We start from the raw sequence: 23,207 nt of genomic DNA on the forward strand, positions 1-23,207 counted from the left end.
ATATATATATGTATATATATATTCATATATATACATATATATATATATATATATATATATATATATATATATATATATATATATATATATATATAAAGATGTGTGTGTATATACAGGGTGCGGCATAAATAACGCCCTTTTATATCTTATTATATTTATGTATATTTTCTTTAACTAATTCTTAAACATTTATTTTTTCAGGTATTTTTTAAACCATGAGAATAACAATTGAACAGAGAGTAAAAGCAATACAATTGTATTATCAAAATAATAATAATGGTGCTAAAACTGCAAGATTGTTATCAGATGAATATGACATCCCAAGAGTGCAAAGCCGAAATATCAAAAGCTTGATTAAAAAATTTGAATCCACAGGAAGTGTAAGAGATGCTCAAAGATCCGGAAGGCCAGTTGTTGCAACGAGCTTAGAAAAGTCCAATGAAGTACAAGAATCGTTGCTGCATACTCCTCAAAAATCCAGTAGACGTCTTTCTACAGAGTTAGCAATCAGTGATAGGAGTGTTCGCAGAATATTGAAGAAGCTGAAGATGAGAACTTATACTCCACGTGTTCTTCAAAGTTTGCATGATGGAGATCAATATAGACGATTACAATTTTGTGAAATCTTTTTGAATAAAGTTAATGAAGATATAACTTTCCTTGAAAAGATATGGTGGTCAGATGAAGCAACCTTTAAGTTAAATGGGCATATCAATCGCCATAATTGTGTGTATTGGAGTAATGAGAATCCTCATATCATCTTGGAAAAGGATGTTAATTCGCCAGGAGTAACAGTTTGGGCTGCCATTTCTTGTATGGGATTAATAGGGCCAATATTCTTTGAGGGTACTGTGAATCAAAATAATTATTTGCATATGCTTCAAACGGAATTTTGGCCAAGAGGTGAAAATCAGACTGATATTTTTTTCAACAGGATGGGGCTCCACCACATTATGGATTAAGAGTTAGGGAATTGTTAAATGAAAATTTTGAAGATAGGTGGATAGGACGAAGGGGACTAATTGAATGGCCATCACGATCTCCAGACTTAACGCCACCAGACTTTTTTGGTGGGGTATATTGAAAGATAAAGTTTACAATCTTAGCCGAAAACAATTCAGGAATTAAAAAATGCAATTTCAGATAAATTTCATGAAATTACCATTGAAGAGTGTAAAAAAGTTTGTAAAAGTGTCGCTGGTAGAGTTCAAAATTGTATGGCACATGATGGAGAACATTTTGAACATCTGAGTTAAATTTTAAAGTTAATAAAGTTGGTATCCTTTTTTTCATTAAATTTATTTTGATTTTATTTTTATTATCTAATTTTGTTCCCAAAAATCGTTTTTTTAGTTCAGAAGATCATTACTGTAAAGATCACGAATGTGGATATTGAATTAGATATTTAATAAATTTGAGATATACCTTTTACTTTTATTTATCTTTAAATTGCATTCATATTATAAAGAAAAAAAGGATATTAAGAAAGGGCGTTATTTATGCCGCACCCTGTATATATGTCTATATATATATATATATATATATATATATATATATATATATATATATATGTATATATATGCATGTGTTTGTTTTTGTGTCTATCCTTGTGTGTTTGTTTATATGTGTTTTGCATATGTGTGCGTGTGTGTATATTTTCGGACGTATACACATAAACATCTGCGAAAAATAAGAGTAAACAACTGTAGAAGGCATACTGTTTGAAAACCTGATAAAGAGAGAAGGAATAAAAATATGTTGGTGATTTTAAAAGTAATTGTATATAATATCTATATTATAATATATAATCTATATAGAATATAATATCTAAAAACTAATAATACTACTAATAACAAAAATGGAAGAATGCGTTAACTGATTTACATATGACATTATTCGACAAGCCATAATATATACATATGAAAAGCCTGTATATAATTAAAGTTAGGTATAAGAATTAGAAAAGAAAAAAAGTAAAGAGATATATTCAAAAATTCACTAGAGATTCATTACTGACAGTTCAAAATTCGCCAATCCCAACTGCAATTATTACTACATATTGACATCATGATTATTCATGTAAATTATAATTTCGAAGTTTTAATATATAAACAAATTGCTAAACTGTATTAGCAAAATTACAGACAAAAATAAATTATATACAAACCCTTTAGAAAAACAATTAACAAATAGAATAAAAATTCTAAAATAGCAGATCAAGTTCTTGTTAAAATATGACTACTCATGTCATTTACGCAATAAAATGGTTACCTTCATACGGCATAAGCGCGTTGCCACATCGGTTCCTCTAAGATCACCGAACTTAAACAACGTTGAACCTGGTTAGTACCAGATAGGTGACCATTTGGAACGGCTAGGCGCTATATGTGTTCTCCGCTTAGCTCGGCATTTGTTTCCAGTCCTCCTGTACATTCACTTCACTTGCCACAGGTATTTTACAATGTCGACTCAGTAGAGATGTACTTGGAGATTGCGCACCTGCTGTCGCAAAAATTTCACGCGCAGGCACCCCTTCGTGCGTATCCATAGTCTATCAAAGACTGACTAAGCCTCTCTATGTATGTGTGTGAGTTTACCTTAATGCTCATGAGACGACAAACCCAATCACTTTAATTGGAACATAATTTAAAAATAATTATTCATATAACTTGGTATTTTAACTCGGGATACATGCGGCGCCTCACCTTTCCAAATGGTCTCCGATCTGGCACTGGCCAGTTTCAACATTGCTTAAATTCAGTGATCTGGCGAGAACCAGTTATCAACGTAATTGTACCGTATGATACACGCAGCATTAATATTGTTAAGAGCTTCTTAGTATGGTTAAACGTAGCCTATTGTATTGTATATGACCGATTTTCCAATCGGCGATTCGCTATTGACTCAACGTTCTTAAAATATGAATATAAATGACTTCCTTTTTTATATTTTTTGGAGACAAAATTATTCACAATGAAAAGTATTTTTTGCGGTTGAAAGAATGGAAGATATTCGTCCATTTGCCTTGTAATTGTCTTGTGTTGAAAATTCGGTATGTCAACATAGTTGTAAAATATTTTAACATGCGGGAATATAATAATTTATTGTAATGTTACGACCCTTTGGCTGTGATCATAGCGTAGTATCTTTGTTGTTGCAAGCTAGGAAAAGGATCAAAACGTTATTATTATTGGCTCACATAGAGCTTTCACACAAGTAAACAAACGATCTGATTGGACACCCGTGGTGGTGTTCTCTGGAGGCTGAGTGACAACAAGTCTCTCCAGACGTCTAATTCTCTCCAACTCCCTCGATAGTATTTGTAAATGAATTTGCATCATCGCAATAGCCTCTTACCATTGATTTCTTGCCGGCAGTGGCCATTGGTTTATAGTGGAATTTGAATGGTACTAAGCGTCCTTAAAGCCCCAGTTCTCTTTGCGCTTGTCCAACCGAAGTGTGGCTGGGGATCTCTCCTCGGGCTTTCAGTCCTTCTTGACCTTTCTCAGCTCTTTAGTGTCACTTTTTTATTAGGAGGAGCGGTATTGAAACTATGGGGGTATGCATGATGGGGGTGTAGAACTTGTAGATATGCAGCTTCGGTGTTCTTCATTCCCTGTAACGCTTATCGTTATATTGTCTTCTTGTATAATTCTCCGCATTAAAGGGGTTTCCTGTGTTATTATTATTATTATTATTATTATTATTATTATTATTATTATTATTATTATTATTATTATTATTATTATTATTATTATTATTAATGTTATTATAAGTACGAAGGAGCATGTGGTTAGAAGTTAGGAGTGGATGCTAAATGTTGTGGCCAATGAAGTGGAGGTATGTGAGACCAAGGCTGATTATGTGAAACGTATGGATAGAGAAAGGACCGAGGAACTAGCTAGGAAGAAACTGCATGGAAGGTTCTTACAGGCTATAGCAGAAGTGGCTGATGAATGATCAGGGTAATGGCTTAGAGCTGGGTATCTTGCTAAGAGTACTAAAGCTTTTGTTTGTGCAGCACAAGAGCAGGCATTAGGAACACGATTGTTAAAAAAAGTGGTCCTAGGAGAGGAAGTTGCTGCAAAATGTCGGATTTGTGGTAAGGTCTCAGAGTCAATTGCGCACCTTGCAGCAGAGTGTAGTGGACTGGCCCAGAGAGAGTTCCGCAAAAGACACGATCGCATGAGACTCCGGATATATTAGGAGTTGGGTAAGAAGGTAGGGATGAAGTGTGTTGAAAATGGTTTGAGAACGTGCCTGATGAAGTGAGAACAAGTTAGGATGCCAAGGTAGAGGTATGGTAGGACAAAAGTGTCATAACGACTAAGCAATTGGAACATAACCGTCCGGATTTGGTTGTCATTGACAAGGTCTCAAAAAACTGACAGATTGTAGACTTTTTAGTACACTGAGACAGGAATGTGAGAGAGAAGGAGAATGAGAAGTGGAGCAATTATGCTCCATTGGCCTTGGAGATAAGGCGTATACACGGGGTTAAAACGCAAATAATCCCGGTCATAGTTGGTACACTAGGAGTAGTATCAAATCGTCTGGAAGAAGAAATAAAAAAGCTACAAATCCCCGATGTTTTAGACGGCCTTCAGGCCTCTGCAATTATATGTGCCACCAACATCCTTAGGAAAACCCTTTATCTTTGAAGTTCCTGGTTTGAAGCCGGGATTAAGGGAAATCATCTGGAAATGAATCCCATCCCTTTCCAGAGAGACGCCCATAAGTGAACTCACAATTATTATTATTATTAATATTATTATTATTATTATTATTAGTAGTAGTAGTAGTAGTAGTAGTAGTAGTAATTGATTCAAGCGCCGACAGGTCGCTAGATCGATTATTATAATTAGAAAAATAAACAATGATATTGGTTAAAAAGTGATTGGCAGCTGAAATAATATTGCTCCAAAAGAAATGTGAAAATAGAAAATAGATGTAAACATAATTTTGCTTTGCATAAACATATAACGTGATTGACGTTACATCAGCTGTTTGTCTGAAACACGCAATGTGCTGTACATTTGGGGAGATTCTAGTCAGTCGTTAGCTGGGCATCAGAGAGAACAGACGACTGAAGAGGGGAGTTCATTTTTATATGACGCGGTGCGCGGCGTTATCTCAGGCAGCAAAGATGTAAAAGTTGTAATCTTTGAAGTTGTCCCCTGAAATCATGAAAATAAATGTTCGTAAATAATCGAGGTATGTCTTGTGTTATTTACATCTGTTAAAAAAAACTGTTTGTCTACAACTGTTTCAGTACGTCCACGTCAATCGTTTCCTGTTAGAACTGTTGCATAAATATAAAAATATAAACATTAGCGGATATTATACATAGATACACGCATTTGCACGTACAAATATATATATATATATATATATATATATATATATATATGTGTATATATATATATATATATATATATATATATATATATATATATATATATATAAATATAAACACCACTATTCAATATGTACATCATTATGGAGCATATTCATACACACACGGTCCTGGATATGAGCTTAAACTATATCCAGTGGTGAGCCCCCAACTTGCGGGCTTTGGGGAGTGTGGAGCAACCCCTTAATTGCTATTGCTCCCAGGACCGCTCTGACCAGGAGTGGTAGAACCTGTTAGGATCCCAGGTATGGGTTAAATAGAAACTCACTTGAAAACAACAAATATATTCTATTAAAAAAAATCTTCAATATCTTTGGATTCGGCATTAAATAACCTGGATGATATGCCGTAAAACAAAAACAACCAACCAACTACTCATACACACACAACGCCACATTATGAAAAACACAGAAAAATGATTGCTAGAAGACCGATATCTGGAACAACGCGTTTCTGTTTACACACTGGAAGTTCATTAAATAGTCTTTGTTTTGTTTCATACAAATGTTAGATAGTGCTTTTGAACTTCTTAAGAAATTATTCATTATTATAAACAAACAAGGAAAATGAGGCGTGTTATTGTGTTGTAGATTGTAATTAAATTGGCTTAAGAAAATAAAACAAAGATATAGCAATAATACCATTCAATTTACAGAAATTTTTCTAAGTCCTAGAATTGTCTATGTATATTTTCGTAAATTACATATTTTAGTATTTTTACAGAGGTTTTATTGGAGGTATATTATGTTTTTGTGTAATACAACTAAAATGCCTAAGATTTATTTATCTTTCTGTTTAAATAAAGCAAATACTTTTTTTTTAGTTAGGATGCAAGCATTTCTGGTGAATTTTACGTATGTGTTGATTTCTAAATGTCGGTATTTAAGAGCCAACAAATAAATGTTTCGCCATACGCAAGGAGATACGAAACAGTGTACGGAGTTATTCCTACTTGCATTCACATTACAGGAGTCGCTTTCTAAGAACCCAATAACACCCGGCGATGGGGTTAAGTGGTTTCTCTATCAAACACAAAGGTCTTTCACAGACTTACGAGGGAAAAGAGAGGTCTTACTGTACATTTTTATGTTAGTGCTGTCCGTCCATGTTATATAGCGTCTAGCATTCGCAAATACTCACTTATCTGGTATTACACAGGCTTATCGTTTCTACGCTTAAGTTAATTGGTCCTTGCGCAATGGAGGGGAACACCTTTGTACTGAGAAAATTACTATTTTTGGATACTGTCAAAGTGCCTCGTTTTTGCCCATATTTTAGGGGAGCTGGTTACCCCGCCACATTAAAAACGACCTTATGTCACATTTGATTCCGTGCAGAAGCAAATAAATACCTAAATAAATAGAAAAAAGGGGTTTATTATGAATATCAATACAAGAAACATAGCATGGAAGTATAGATTTTCTCCGTGTTATTTTTTGTTCGATTATACAAGAATTTATACGTGAGCCATTTTACAATTCGGTTGAACAAATGTCCACTCAAAAGCCGCACACACTCAGTAAGAATATTTTGAGGTAATTTCTGAAATTTAAAAAATTATAATATTCAGACCAACTTCCCCGATTATGCTTAAGTGGACACATCTATCCTACATTTTATAGCTGCATAATTTTGTAAATTATCCGCCCTACGCTACTGAACCACAACTGCAGAGCTTGTGCAGCGTGCTCTTGATGAATTCTGACGCTGATAACGCTTACTGTACTGATTCCAATGTCTTAAAGACTAAAGGTCGACGAAGACAAGTTTTCACCACGTTTACGCTCTGAAAGGCATTAATATAAAGTTCAGTTTCGTCGGCGCCGTTATCCGTCGATATCAACTGAATTAATATCGATCTTAAGTATCTCTACTATTGATTTATGCTTGTTATATCAGGGGTGCACTGTTTGATCAGTTAACTAAATGTTGGGTCATATTAGTATTGGAATCGAGATGTCTATTAAGAGAAAAACGAATAAATCCATTTTAGATAAGCGGAAAATTAAATGAACCGCTGTCGCATATCTTTATTATAGAACCAGCGCAACTGAATTAATCTTTGTGATGTCATAGCCGGGCAAAGAACATTTTAATAATGAGTTGCTTTTGACGTCCAATGATGGCTACAAATTAATAAGAAATCGTTGTGTCTGAAAAGGCATGTTGCCTGTGTCTTAAAGCAATCAAATCCTAAACAATAAATATTGAAGAAGATATACGGTTTCTGATTTTTGTTTTAGATGACAATTGCCAGCTTATATAATTTGGATTTTTCGGACTACTATTCTCATCGTGGGTGTTATTCGCACAACCTTTGGGCCTAAACAACTTCTCACTCTCGACAGTTGCGTTGCATTGTCTGTTCATGCAGTGACGGTATATCTGTTTATCGCTGATATATGCGTAATCCTGTTGGATGCGTGCTGCTAAATAAACATCCATACTGTTTTGTGGGCTTGGGCCGGGATCAAAGTGTCATATATCTTCTGATGCTACACTTAAAGTAATTTTCTCGGTCAATCGAAGGAAACCGTCTATACTGAGACAATTATTATTTTTGGTCCAAAACATAGTGCCTTTTTTGCCTTTTTTTGCGGGGACCTGGTTTTACCCCGCATTAAAAATGACCTCGCGTCACATTTTGCTTTCGTGGGGAAGCAAAAAAAATACCTAATAAAAATATATACTCTAGCTTATCCCAGCCGTTTGAAAATCAAACACGGAGACGGTTTCGTATCAAACCTGTTATTTATTTATCATTATTTTTTTTGTACAAATACATCATCACTTATCAAGGCCAAGAGGGCACTCGAGGATTGTTTGTAGTGGTAGTCGAACAATTGGGCTGAGTGTTAAAAAGTTTGTTTAGGGTTAGCGAACTAATAACAATCGTGGTCCCCTCTCTCTGTCTATCTCTCTCCTTCTCTCCTTCTCTCGTTGTTTCTCTCTCTCTTTCTCTCTCCACTCTTTATTCTTCGAATCTATTGCTTTTTTTTGTACAGATTATGTCGTTGTTCCATCAATAATCAGCATATATGTACAAATCCGACATGGTATTTTCCTTATTTTCTGGAGTCAATATGTGTGTCAACGTTCGACTTGTTATTTTCCTTTGTTCTCTGCTAACCTGAAATGTGTGTGTACACAACCTGAAAGTTCCTTTATCTAACAGTGTTATATATAGGAGTCTTATTAAAAGCGCAGTCTTAGAGAGTCTTATTTAGAGTGTTGTTGTTGTTGTTGTTGTTGTTGTTTTATTGTTAGGACTTATTAAGAGGGATGTTGCGTTCTGTGTTTGTGTTATGAAGAGATTCATATATATAAAATTGTCATACTTAGAAGTGTAGATATGAGATGTAGAGTTCACATTGTGTAAGTGAAGACATTTTAAAACACATGATATATAAGACATTTAATCATTTTACCTTTTGGTAGAATTACAACACAAAGACGACGTTTATAAAAACACATGATGGGTTTATTTCTTTTCCGACCGGTCGTGGTTTTCATAGTCAAGAATTCAAGTTTCACATTCTAAGTTTCAAAGGTGACCGTCTCGCTTCTAGACGTTCGAATGTCCATGTCTGGACTCCAGACTCTCGTCTCTCCCCTCAGTGTCTCTCTCAGACTCTCCCCCAGTTTCTCCTCGCTTAACTCTAAAGTTTCTAACTATATCGAGAACTTCCCATTTTCCATGACGTCATACACATGGTAAAACATGTGTCTTCTTTCACGTGTTCTGGAAATGCGTGTCCAAAGCTTTTTCCTTTGTTTACAAAAGGAATTTTAACCTATATTCCCAGTAACCTATATTTCCAATATGTTAAAAACATGTTTATTAGATTATTTTATAGTTGCATTCTTCAATTGAATTTTCATAAGAGAATTGACAATGCACATTCTTTTCTTAAAACTATTTTATCACTACGCTAAACAATGGTTTGTTTTTTTTTACATTCCATTTGCTAATTCTTTCTCGTAATCTATTTCTAAACCTCAATTACGAGGTTCGAATCATGTAACAACAGATGTATCCGTTGAAAGGGCTATTCTTACGGATTCGGCGGTATACTTTTGGAAACGTATATTTACAGAGTCACTTTAATTGAAAATAAAATTGTTTTTAGTTTTATACTTAAATATTAAACAGCAAATAAAAATGCAGACCCAATGTTTATACATCCACGTACAAAATTTAAATGCACAGAGGCGTTTGTACGTATATTGTCTGCGTATCGTTATCCTAAATAAAAAAATATAATTATATTTTGAAATGATTAGAAACCTTTCTGAATTTATTAGAAGTGATTTTTGTAGGATCCGTTAAACGCCTTTGAAAGTGTTTTTGGGTCATTAATCGGAAGCCGCATATAAATCGGAGCATTTGGCGGTAACAGAATCGGTATCGAAATCGAACAAATTTGTGCACATTTTCCGATGCCAAAACGCTTCTATAATTGTCTATTTTTATTGTTTAAATATTTAAAAAGCAAAACCTTCCTTTGTCGGTAATAATCATAAAATAATAAATATTTATTGGTTTTAAACTATTAGTAAAACTGAGATCAATAAGTGATTCCCCCAAGTGTAATTTTTTCGTTTAGGAAAATATATTCATATTTAGAATGCGTTTTTATGATAATTAGGGGAAAATCAACTCTCTATTTAAATATTGAGAGATTTATAAAGAATCGGAATCGGAATCGGTAATTGTATCAGAATCGCGAAAATTATTGGAATCGAAACTTAGAAAATAAACAACGGTATCTTTCTTGTTTTTAATTATATTTTCTTTACTAATGTATCTACATATAACATTGAAGCCGAATTTACATGTACGCATGACCTTACATTTTATTTTAACTTTAAATACAGGATTCTAGACATAAGTTTCGTTAGCATTATATATTAAGATTCTACTTTGACATAGAATTTAAAATTGGTGTAAATCTTTTATTTTCGGGAATTCATAAATATTGCCGTAAGTTTCTACATTATTATGAGTTAAAAATGAAGTTTACTCAATAATATATTTTTTACTCATGTTTTCTATATTACATATTTTTTCTTAAAATCATATATTGACCTTTATCCTGGCTGGGAAATGCAAATTGTTGATGCTGGGAAAATTCATTAAACCAGTCGCAGAACAGTTATTTTTGTTGTTCATGAGAATTTAACAAAAGTTTAATTACAACTTAACCCTGCGTTAGCCATCTGGGTGTTCCCAACATGGTTAGTACCATAGGCTGTGTATGCACCATAATACAAACAGGTTTATAGTGTTTATAAAAAAGTAATTATCATGCTGGTTTAGTATATCTTTACAGGCACTGTTGTACAGTTCGAATCACACAATATTGTTGATATTAATATAAAATAATACAATAAAATAAATTATAAAATTAAGGTAAAATTAAGATATTACATTATCTAAGCTCATAGTTACAACACTGAATAAGTGATAAATTGAAACTAAATAATAATCCCATCAAGACTTATGATAAAGAAAATAAGAAAGCATATCAATTCCACATTAGATATTACATCATCATCATCATCATGACGGTCTCCTTGCCCGGATCAACGTGACTCTTCCTCTCCAGAGTTTCCTGTCTTCCATCAGTTACCTCAGATCTTCAGGTTCACAGTTGCCTTCGTGTGCTATTTGTTGGATGTACGTGGATCTAGGTCGTCCTCTGCTTGTGCGTCCGTGTCGTGGATTCAATAGCAATACATCACACACAAATGCATGCTTGCTCCTCAGACAATGGCCGGCAAATCGTAGGCGTCTTTCTCTGATGGCATTAGATATGGCAGGTAGATTGCCATAAAGTTGCTGCTTTGTGGGATGATTTTGCCAAGATATATTTAATGCGCTTCTATTCACAAATTTTCCTTCGTACTGGAATATATATATATATATATATATATATATATATAAATATATATATATATATATAAATATATATATATATATATATATATATAATACCATACCTATGTTAGTAAGTTGCGTTTACAGTACCCCCCAGAAGGACACAGCGACATCTACCTCCAAGGAAAACTTAAATACAACTGTGCCATAGCACATGTGCTATACCCTCACTAAGCCAGGAGATAACTTAGATGGAAGACAATAAAGAAGTTAGCAACTGGAAATTATGGGTGCTTAAGAAAAATTGTCGTGACAAAACACGCCATGGGAATAAGGCAGCGTTAACTGACAGTAAAGTATTCATTTGTACGGTTAACCTTATATTCTAATATCCAGCTTATAAAGATTTTCGTTTATTTGATATGTACTTATTAAAACGTAATTGAACAGGTTTCCATGATTATCTGCCGAATATTTAAGCTTGGACATTTTATTTTAGATATACTCTTAAAACAAACGCATCTATTTTTTATGAGGATTCTAGATATAGGGTTTATTGTGGTGTTTTTTTCGTTCAGTATTCAGTAGGAAATATTAACGTATTAAAAATGTTAAATGTTTGAGGGATTCATTTTACTGGTACTGGAGGTTTTAACATTGTATTTTTTCATAATTTTAATATAACCATTTATAAAACCATACTCAAAGGTTGACGCCGCTTGTCTCGTATACAACGCGGACTGTCGGTCTGGGTGTTGCAATTATGAATCTATGTGGTTCTATAAGAAACGTGTTCACTTGGAATGTTGGGAATGTTCACGTGGTCCCAGTCGTAAGTACTCGTTTTTTTTTACAAAGGGTTCTGACTAGGTAATTATTGGGGTCTTACTAGGAAATTATTGAGTTCTGACTAGGTAATTATTGGGTTCTTACTAGGAAATTATTGGGTTCTGACAAGGTAATTATTGCGTTCTGGCTAGGTAATTATTGAGTTCTGACTAGGCAATTATTGGGTTCTGACTAGGTAATTATTGGGTTCTTACTAGGTAATTATTGGGTTCTGACTAGGTAATTATTGGGTTCTGACTAAGAAATTATTGGGTTCTTACTAGGTAATTATTGGGTTCTGACTAGGTAATTATTGGGTTCTGACTAGGTAATTATTGGGTTCTTACTAGGTAATTATTGGGTTCTTACTAGGAAATTATTGGGTTCTGACTAGGAAATTATTGGTTCTGACTAGGAAATTATTGGGTTCTTACTAGGTAATTATTGGGTTCTGACTAGGTAATTATTGGTTCTGACTAGGAAATTATTGGGTTCTTACTAGGAAATTATTGGGTTCTGATTAGGAAATTATTGGGAAACGAAAGCCTACAATAGATTATTCGGATTCGTATAAACATAATGTGTTGCACGTTCGAATCAATTGGTATAACAATGATTCACCTCAATTAAGAAGTTTGCAACCTTCACGTATTTCCTTCTATAAACATTGAATGTATTTTTAAACATAATTCTCAATGTAAAATTATTGGGGAAACAATATACAAAAAAAAAACGGCGTCAACAACTGAGTATAGTTTTATAAATTGTTATATTACAATTATGATAAACAACCGCTCAAAATAGAATATTCGGATTCGTATAATGAGGATGTTGTAAATTCTAATCTAGCTGGACCCATATGAGTCACTTTCACTTTGGATGTTGGCAACCTTCACCTGGTCCCTCCAATACGTACGCGATGGGTTACTAAAATATAATTCTAAATAGGAAATTGTCGAAGAAACTAATGCTAGCAATAGAATATGTAGATTCATCCGATGATGATGATGATGATGATGATGATGATGATGATGATGATGATGATGATGATGATGACGACGACAACGTAAATATAACCAATAACAGCTTACTCATATGTTCTATGTCATATGCGATGAGGGTTAAATTTCATGGCTAAACTTTAATGTTGCCCTATATTTTCGATAGATTCAATTTTACATTTCTTATTGTTTCCTTTTTTATATGCCATAAGGTTGTAAGCATCATATTACTTGCTTCGGGACGGGTACCTTTGTAGGGTATTATAATTCAACCACAACATTTTTATCATATGCTCAATAATAGTTTTCTCATATTTTACTGTCATGTATACTTAAATAAACATCTTTTTTCTAATCTAACACACACACATATATATATATATACATATATATATATATATATATAATTTTCTATTTTCTATTGATTCTCTTTTATTATCTCTGTTTCCTGGTATCATTTCTTTTGTATTAATAGCGAGGATTTTTTCAATTTTTTTTATTAAAAGCAAGAAACAGCGATAAACCGGATGAACTTCCGGTCAGATATTCTGTCCTCGGATCTATTCGCTTCTGTCATGGAAGCATTGATGAATTTTTGTTTCCAATGGAATCATGTCAGATTTCTATAAATCATGGCGATTCTGGGTTCTTTTTTATTCGTTAATTTTATGATTTCGAAGGATGAGAGGGGTGATGCACTTTAAACATTTTTAAAAGATTGCCTGGAAATATTCTGAAGAAATATAAAATATTGATTTCGAAACTAAAACGACATAACGCCTCAGCAGTAATAAAGAATAGCTCAGACTGACACAGAAAAAAGGAAGAAAACAGATTCATTTACGCAATATGAACAAATATTTTTTTGCAAGTAGAACACTGATTTTTTTTAGATTTTCTCATATTCAAATAAACAAAATGACAGTTTTTTGGGGAGGGTGTTGATCAAGACTCACGCATTCGGTGAAAGATTTATTTCAGAATATACCGTTGTGATGGCAACGTTTTAAGCTTTCGCTATTAAATAATATTTACTTAAACATGCACATAGTGTTTTAGCAAGATTACGGCTGGTGAATTGCCACTAGACTCTTACAACTAAACAGGGTCGGAAAATGAGTCTCGCATCTAATATTTCGTTGCAATGTCGACTAACTTCTTCACTTCAGACAGAAATGACAATAAGACATGTGAATACCAATAAGTTCAGGTTTGAATATTAATAAAAAAGGAAAACAAACGAATAATACGAATTATAAAGTGAACATTATTACTAATATCTACATCTCTTTCTCTTTCTCTCTCTACCCCTCTCTCTCTCTCTCTATATATATATATATATATATATATGTGTTATATAATTATTATTATTATTATTATTATTAGACGATACCACTTGTGCGCGTATGTTACGTGAGTTCTTATTAGTAATGATATGTGTCTTAGTGAGAGTTCTTGTCTTATTACATATGATGTTGTATCTTAGAGAGAGAGATGTTGTTGTAATGACATTTTATACACAGACATATAATAACAATACAATTTACCTTTTTGTAGAAATCACAACACAAAGATAAGCTTTATCCACAACACATGGTGAATTTATTTTCTGACGACCGGTCGACTTCCTCATTAAGAACTCAAAGTTTCACATCTTAGTTTCTGAAGTAACGTCTCGCTTCAGACGTCCGCCTGTCTCTGAGTTTTCTCACTGACTGTCTCCGACTCTCTCCGTCTCTCTCCGACTCTCTCTCTCGACCAACTAACTCCCACCTGCTATATTGAGAACTCCATGCATCCCGGCCACGTGAGCAAAATTCACGTGTCTCAACATGCGCGACTTTGCACGTTTTCGACATTGATTTCGCAATAACCTATTTTCCTTGTTTGTTTCCACAAAGGAATTTAACCTACATATCTAATTTATTTAACTCATATTTTATTATCCACATTCTTTTAACAATTGAATAGTTTATTTATTATTTATTTCATCCGAATTAACAATTTACTGGACATTCCATTTAAACCTATTGTTCTTTAAAACTTATGTCCAGGGTTCGATTTCTGCTTTCTCTTATTTCCATTTTAACTAATCTCTCTATTTTTATACTTACATGAACAGGGGACAGCCCTTATCATGTAACATCCCTCCCTTCCATATTTCACAAAAAAAATGTATGCATTTTTAACTTTAGTACATTTTTTTTTTATTTTTACATCTACACAACCACACGGCTAGAAAGATCAGGCTAAAAAAACACAAAAAAAATCTCTTTTAGTCAGCCCTTCACGGCCGATTTCACAATTATTTATTTTTTTATAAGATCAGAACCTTTCTGATCTTTGTGGCATTTACTTTTTGGGTGTAGGGTATTCCTATAATTCACATCAGCTATTTTCCAGCCACCCATATGCCGCAGACTAGAGGTTTTCACCTTTCTGGAAATGGACGACTTCCTTCGTCTCAAAAGTGCTCTGATCTCTCTTTCCGCATGGTTAGTCTTATTAAGTATGGCTTTGTTTTTTTTTGTTTTTTTATTCTATAACTATCTCATACGGGACATACCAAAGCTCATATACTTAAATCTTTGTGGTTGGCTTCAGAAGTTTAAGATATACCTTTTTTTTCTCTCATACGGATTCACTCGGATTTCCTTGCTTGGATTTTTGAAACTTCGACGAGGATTTAGAAATATCACCCCTAACTAACTAACACGTTTCGCGCCCAACACCGTAATTGCGCCTAAATTCTATCTAATTGCCCGTTTTTTTTGTGATTTTTCTTTCCTCTCACCAGAGCCTCCAAGATCCAGCAGATATATCCCACATTCATGCTTCTCTAAAAAAAAATACAAGGTTATATCTTTCTTACGTAATCTACGGCATATTTTTGCCTGTCTCTTACTTCATTAAGCTATATGTGATTGCCTCGGGACTACCTCTCATCGGTTTACTGGTCCCCTTAAGAATTTTCGTATTCTTTCCAACGCCTGTTTATTAACTAAGCCAAGACTTATTTACTACTTTGCTTGGAGTCGTCTACGTGCAACCAGCTTATTTTAAGCACTTAATTAACCAGGTTCCCAAATTTTTCGTATAGGGGCACTTCTTGTGCTTATCAATCCCTACCAAGTCACTTTTCTTGGAGAAAAAATTTTAGGATCTCTAAAAAAAAAAAACAACAAAACCAAATGCTAAAACAAAACATCTTTCTTACGGCGTATCACATCTAAAATCTCTCCAAATGCCCGTTTACGTGATTTTAATTCTTGTCCCCCTTCTAAAATTCTAACTGAATCTGTAAGCCAACCATACGTCTTAAGTTATTTTCTACTAGATCATTTTAATCTAATGTATATTTACGGATAACTTTGAATTCTTGCTGTGAAAATCATAACATTACATACATAAGACAATTTACAATATTTGTTCAACATCATAAAAACATTTCCAAAAAAAAAAAAATACCTTAATACATTTAAACATTTTGCAACAGTTATAACTTTTTTTTTTTTTTAACAACAAAAAAAAAAAAAATCATCTGTAAAAAAGAACAATTCAACAGTCTGTCCAAAACAATTGTCCCTTTTTTTTTTCAAAAACAAAATAAATGAACACGCAAAAGCCGAAAAGTTCACTATGAACACAAAATGCATTTCAAAACAATTTACACGCCGTTTCATAGAGAGTACATGCGACCTTTGAAATTCCTGTTTTGATTGACAGATTAAATTCAACAATTCGTCCAAACGATTTCATATTGACACAGATTTTATAATGACACTTCTACAAATTTCAAAACAATAACATTAGGGTGACACAGTCTCTGCCTTCGCGTATATGTGTGTGTGTGTTTTTTTTAACAGGCCAATTCATTTATCAATGAATTACGTTTGGTGACTTGTTTACTATTTTTTTCCATTACTACGAATTTCTTTTTACGGCATATCGGCCTTTTCTTCTTTTTCTTTTTAATATTTCTTGTATCTTTTGTTCTCTGTGTGCGTGTATGTTCAAATTTTTTTTTTTTCATCATTTTTTTTTCTTCGCATTTCTGTGATCGTGTATTTTTTTTTCTTTTTCCGTGGTATTATTTATTTATTTTTTTAATTATGTTGGACCCTTTTAAAACGTTGTGTTTCTTTTTCTTTTTCGAATTCTGTGATCGTGTGATTTTTTTCTTTTTCCGTGGTATTATTTATTTTTTTTTTTTAATTATGTTCGACCCCTTTAAAACGTTGTGTTTCTTTTTCTTTTTCGAATTCTGTGATCGTGTAATTTTTCTTTTTCCGTGGTATTATTTATTTATTTTTTTAAATTATGTTGGACCCCTTTAAAACGTTGTGTTTCTTTTTTTCTTTTTTTTTTCGTGGTATCGACCCCAGGTTCGGTTTCTGCATCGCTGATGCAAAAGGTTCACGAACACCAAATTGAGCGTTGTTATATAATTATTATTATTATTATTATTATTATTATTATTATTAGACGATACCACTTGTGCGCGTATGTTACGTGAGTTCTTATTAGTAATGATATGTGTCTTAGTGAGAGTTCTTGTCTTATTACATATGATGTTGTATCTTAGAGAGAGAGATGTTGTTGTAATGACATTTTATACACAGACATATAATAACAATACAATTTACCTTTTTGTAGAAATCACAACACAAAGATAAGCTTTATCCAAAACACATGGTGAATTTATTTTCTGACGACCGGTCGACTTCCTCATTAAGAACTCAAAGTTTCACATCTTAGTTTCTGAAGTAACGTCTCGCTTCAGACGTCCGCCTGTCTCTGAGTTTTCTCACTGACTGTCTCCGACTCTCTCCGTCTCTCTCCGACTCTCTCTCGACCAACTAACTCCCACCTGCTATATTGAGAACTCCATGCATCCCGGCCACGTGAGCAAAATTCACGTGTCTCAACATGCGCGACTTTGCACGTTTTCGACATTGATTTCGCAATAACCTATTTTCCTTGTTTGTTTCCACAAAGGAATTTAACCTACATATCTAATTTATTTAACTCATATTTTATTATCCACATTCTTTTAACAATTGAATAGTTTATTTATTATTTATTTCATCCGAATTAACAATTTACTGGACATTCCATTTAAACCTATTGTTCTTTAAAACTTATGTCCAGGGTTCGATTTCTGCTTTCTCTTATTTCCATTTTAACTAATCTCTCTATTTTTATACTTACATGAACAGGGGACAGCCCTTATCATGTAACATATGTGTGTGTGTGTGCGTGCGTGAGTGTATATGCAAATATATATATATATATATATATATATGTATATATGCATACATATGCATACATATTTTTGTATATATATGTATATATATATATATATATATATATATATATATGTGAAAAGAAAGGACTCATTCAGGCTTTGACAGACTATGGATATCCACGCAGGGGTGCCTGCGCGTGACATTTTTGTGACAGGAGGGGCACAACCTCGAACCAAACCTTTCCTTAGTCGATATTGTTTAATACCAATGGCCATTGAAGAGTTACAGAACGTCTGGAAACAAATGCCGAGATAAGCGTAGAGCTCATACAGCGCAAAGAATTCCCCAACAGGCCCAAAGACAGCCCCCCCCGATTCGGGGGACAAGATCAAAATGTTGTATCTGTTCCGACAGATGCTGCAAGCTATGACTAGCAAAGACCATATGAGGGGGTAACCCGACATATCTGACCTTGGTCACTGTAGGGGCAACCCTTCATACCAACAGTTACTAATCCAGCTCCCATTTCCCACCTCTCGGGAGCTGGTCCTCCCTTTCCATTCCCCCTCCCCCTATCTCCACATTAAAAAACGGCCTTGTGCCTAATTTGCTCAGTGCGGAAGCAAATAAATCCAACAGCGCAAAGAATTCCCAAATTTTCATCCGTCTGGTATTAATCAGGTTCGACGTTGCTTAACTCGACATTGCTGAACTCACCGCAATTATGCCATATATGAAATATATTTCCACACACACACACACACCCACACACACACACACACACACATATATATATATATATATATATATATATATATATATATATATATATATATATATATAAATATGAGAATTTCCCAACATGTCTCCCCTTCGATACGTAGGCACAAACAATGGCCAACATCCGGGCGTTTACATACTCATAGTTCGGCCATTATTAAAGTGGCAAGTCTGCACTGGAGGCTATTCGGATGGAGCATTCTCCATTTTACACAGAGCCCGCTCGAGAATACATTTGAAAATTCTCGAAGCGGTTACAATTATCCTACGGAAGCCAACTCTGCGTAGGCAAAAAGAACACACCCATAATCTTGAACTTATGGGTGTGGTTTGAGTATGCTTCTCTGTTTCTCCAATCCTTATTAATTTCACCCCCTCATTCGCTTATTTTAGTCTTTAGACTTTGATATATGTATATATATTTTTTTTTGCTCTCAAATTTCCGATGTTACTCTTGAAAAGGATCGGCCGAAAGACGTCTTCCGTTTATTTAATTCTTTTTAGCCCCCCTTTTTTCATACGTTTTTTCCCCCTTCATTCAGTTCAAATAATTTTGAACTACATGTTTTTGAGATTGATTTTAGACTTTGTAGTGTTTCTTGATTAAACGTCAAAAAAAAAAAAGTCCTCAATTTTAATAATGGCATTTGCCCCAGTACTATTTAAATCCGATATATATATATATATATATATATATATATATATATATATATATATATATTTCTGTGAACAATATTTTCTTATATACCAATCCTTATTTAAGAAGCCCATGGTATTTACAGAGGATTATAGTGAATAAATGGCAAACTACTATATTCCAAAGTTCGTGATGTTTACTATCTTATAATTTATTCCTTTAATTCAGTTTACATTTACAACTGTTGACAGTATCTGTTTACTAGCGCAAAATAATAGCTTAATCATTATATCAATCCGTGAATCTATTATGCTCTTAACTCATCAGAAGAAATAGCAAAAATCAATCCGTCAAAACGAAGTAAAGTGCGTAGTGGAAACATATTATTAGATACAGCTGTTCGGATTTTAATCATGTCAAAACGCACTTTCTTTTCTTTTGTTCACTGAATTAAAGAAATGAATTATAAGAGAGTCGAAATCAGGAACTTTAGAATATAGTTTATTGTCATTTATTCATTATACAAATATATATATATATATATATACATATATATATATATACATATATATATGTATATATATATGTATATATATGTATATATATATATATGTATATATATATATATATATGTATATATATATATATATGTATACACACACACGTACATATGGCTTTGTAGTGCAGTGGCTAGCACACTCGACTGGCATCAAGAGGACCCGAGTTCGATTCTTGTCTTGGGCGGAGTAGACACTTTGGGCAATTTTTTCCCACTAATTGCCTCTGTTCACCCAGCAGTATAATATCAGACAACTTAGCCAATTGCATTCCGGGGAAGTTTCCTTGCGACAGATTCGGTGGAGGATTCGTCCTCCCGACAAAGCTTAACGCTAAGAAGCCGGTATAAGCTCCGGATGGCTACCCTCTCAAGAGGATAAGGGTCAACAAGGGTAAAAAAAACATACACACACACACACATACAGAGAAAATAGGCAAAGTATTTGATGCTAAAGAATGCACATATATATGAAAGTGTGTGTATGTAGATTATGTATATATGTGTGTGTGTTTTGTAAGAATGCGATGATGAATTTCAGTGTGTATATATATGCATGTTTATATCTATATATAATAATTACACAAAATTTATCTTCTGCATGATGTCGGTGAACTTCAAAGAAATCAACACTCCTGCTGGGGCTCCTTTAGATTTTGGGTTCCCACGCCCGCTCTTAATCTTGTAATTCTCACCTCTTAATCACATCCAACCAGACCTGACCTGGTTCCGATAAAAGTAATTGTCGGTCTCCCTTTGTACTACGTGACCCACGGTCAAAGATTTACATCCGCTAATCCTGCAATTCTTACCCTTCACTGGAACCTACTTATTTCCGGTCATGTTTCTGTCTGCCTGCTTCCCACCGAACTACAACTTGGATGTCTTCAAGTCCAATGTTAACAAATTTCTAATGAACCGTATATAAATAGCGCTTGTCAAACTGATCAGTCTCACAGTTAGTAAAAGAAAATGGCTACATGGTTCGACTCTAAAGCTCGTCTCAGGTATGTAAACATTTCACTTCAATTTCAATTTTGTAATGTTCAGAATTTTTAAATATATTAAATATGTGACAGAATAGGAGTCTATTGATGTAAGAACACTAAAAGGTTTAAAAGCGTTACGGTGCAGTGTATACTAAAATTCGGAAGCATTCGAAACTTCGGAAGACAACAAACTTCAGATTTGTTTTTTCTCTCTCCAAAAAGTTAAACCTAAATACGTTAGGTTAGTTCTGATAGGTTTATTTGCCTATCTTTCCATTTTTAGCAAAGTGTTCATACATGTTCATACTATTTCATGAACACACGTACGTGCATGCGCGTACGCACACACACACCCATTCATTCACTCAACTCCCTCCACCCACACACACAGACATATACACACGCACCTACACACATGCACACACAGAGACATATACACACATACAGACATAGCCTACCCACACACACCTAAGCTTTACCTTTACCTTTATGTACTCTGTGTTAAGCATTTATATATATATATATATATATTTATATTTCTTAAATGTTCTTTTTTTTTCCAGAATAAAGGATGGCAACCCAACACCACGCAAAAAAAGAAGGGTAGGCAGTATAGCGTGGAATATCTGAAATATGGATTTGTATCGGCACCACAGAACCAACAGCAACCTATGTGTCTGTTGTGTGAGAAAGTGTATTCAAATGAAGCCATGAAATCTTCGAGACTTTTGGAACATTTGAGAAAAATACACTCTGATAAAGTCGACAAAAATATAGTATATTTTCAGTCACTTCGGGAAAAGTTCCAGAAACGAAAAACTATTGGAAATATGTTTGCTAGCACTTCACAACAATCCACTGACGGTTTGCGTGCTTCATACAACATATCTTTGCTGATTGCTAGATCTGGTAAGCCTCAAGCGATTGGAGAGGAACTTATTCTCCCAGCAGTAAGAGAGGTTCTGCACACAGTTGTACATAAGTCACCTGATCAAATTATGAAAGCTATACCTCTCAGTGATAACTCGGTTCAAGGAAGAGTAGATGAAATGACTGAAAACATTGAAGAAACATTGTGAAACATTCTTGCAGATAGATGAGTCCACTCTACCAGGAAATGAATCTTCGCTTCTCGCTTATGTTCGTTTTGTCAAAGATGAAAAGTTGGTTCAAGAACTGTTATTTGCAAGACAACTTAAAACAGACACTAAAGGAGAGTCAGTATTTAATGTTGTTGAGAATTTTTTCAAAGGGAAAAACATCCCACTTTCTAACATTCTTGCATGTGCAACTGATGGAGCTCCATCCATGATAGGTCGTCATAGTGGCTTCATCAGTTTCTTGAAAAAAGCCGTACCTGGTGTGCTTACAGTGCACTGTGTAATCCACAGGCAGCATCTGGTAGCAAAAAAAACTAAGTGGTCGACTTTACAAATCAAGGAATACTGTTATCACAGCAGTAAACAGGATCAAGGCGCATTCTCTCAATTCCAGACTGTTTCGACAGCTGTGCATTGATAATGATGAAGAGTTTGAACGTTTATTGCTGCACACAGAAGTTTGATGGCTTTCAAAGGGAAACTGCCTGAAACGCTTCTATTCTTTGTGTGATACAGTTGTAGAATTTTTCCAAGACTTTAATACTGGGCTCTGTGATTATCTAAAAAAAACATCAAGGATGACATTGCTTATTTGTCAGATATATTCACAAAATTCAATGAAGTTAATTTGCAGTTGTAAGGAAATGATGTCAACCTTATCAAAGTCAAATCTGCTATCTCCACCTTCCTGTATAAGTGTAAGTTATTTAAATGAAACTTAGCCCGTCATGAACTCTACCAGTTTCCAAGCCTCTGTGAATGAGATAAAG

The 23,207-nt window shown here is 34.0% G+C and overlaps 1 protein-coding gene and 1 pseudogene across 1 annotated transcript; both read left to right on the top strand.

Annotated features, from left to right (window-relative positions):
* The first annotated feature begins 215 nt into the window (after positions 1 to 215).
* On the top strand, positions 216 to 962 carry LOC145241633 (uncharacterized). Its single transcript, XM_080104715.1, has one exon. The coding sequence runs from the start codon at positions 216 to 218 to the stop codon at positions 960 to 962; it is 747 nt and encodes a 248-aa protein (XP_079960841.1).
* Positions 963 to 2,691: 1,729 nt separating this feature from the next.
* Positions 2,692 to 22,855, top strand: LOC145241634 (protein FAM200C-like; annotated as a pseudogene).
* The last annotated feature ends 352 nt before the right edge of the window (positions 22,856 to 23,207 follow it).

This window comes from Euprymna scolopes, chromosome 20 (genome assembly GCF_053919585.1).
Source record: "Euprymna scolopes isolate OS-2025 chromosome 20, ASM5391958v1, whole genome shotgun sequence".
Classification (NCBI taxonomy): Eukaryota; Metazoa; Mollusca; class Cephalopoda; order Sepiida; family Sepiolidae; genus Euprymna; species Euprymna scolopes.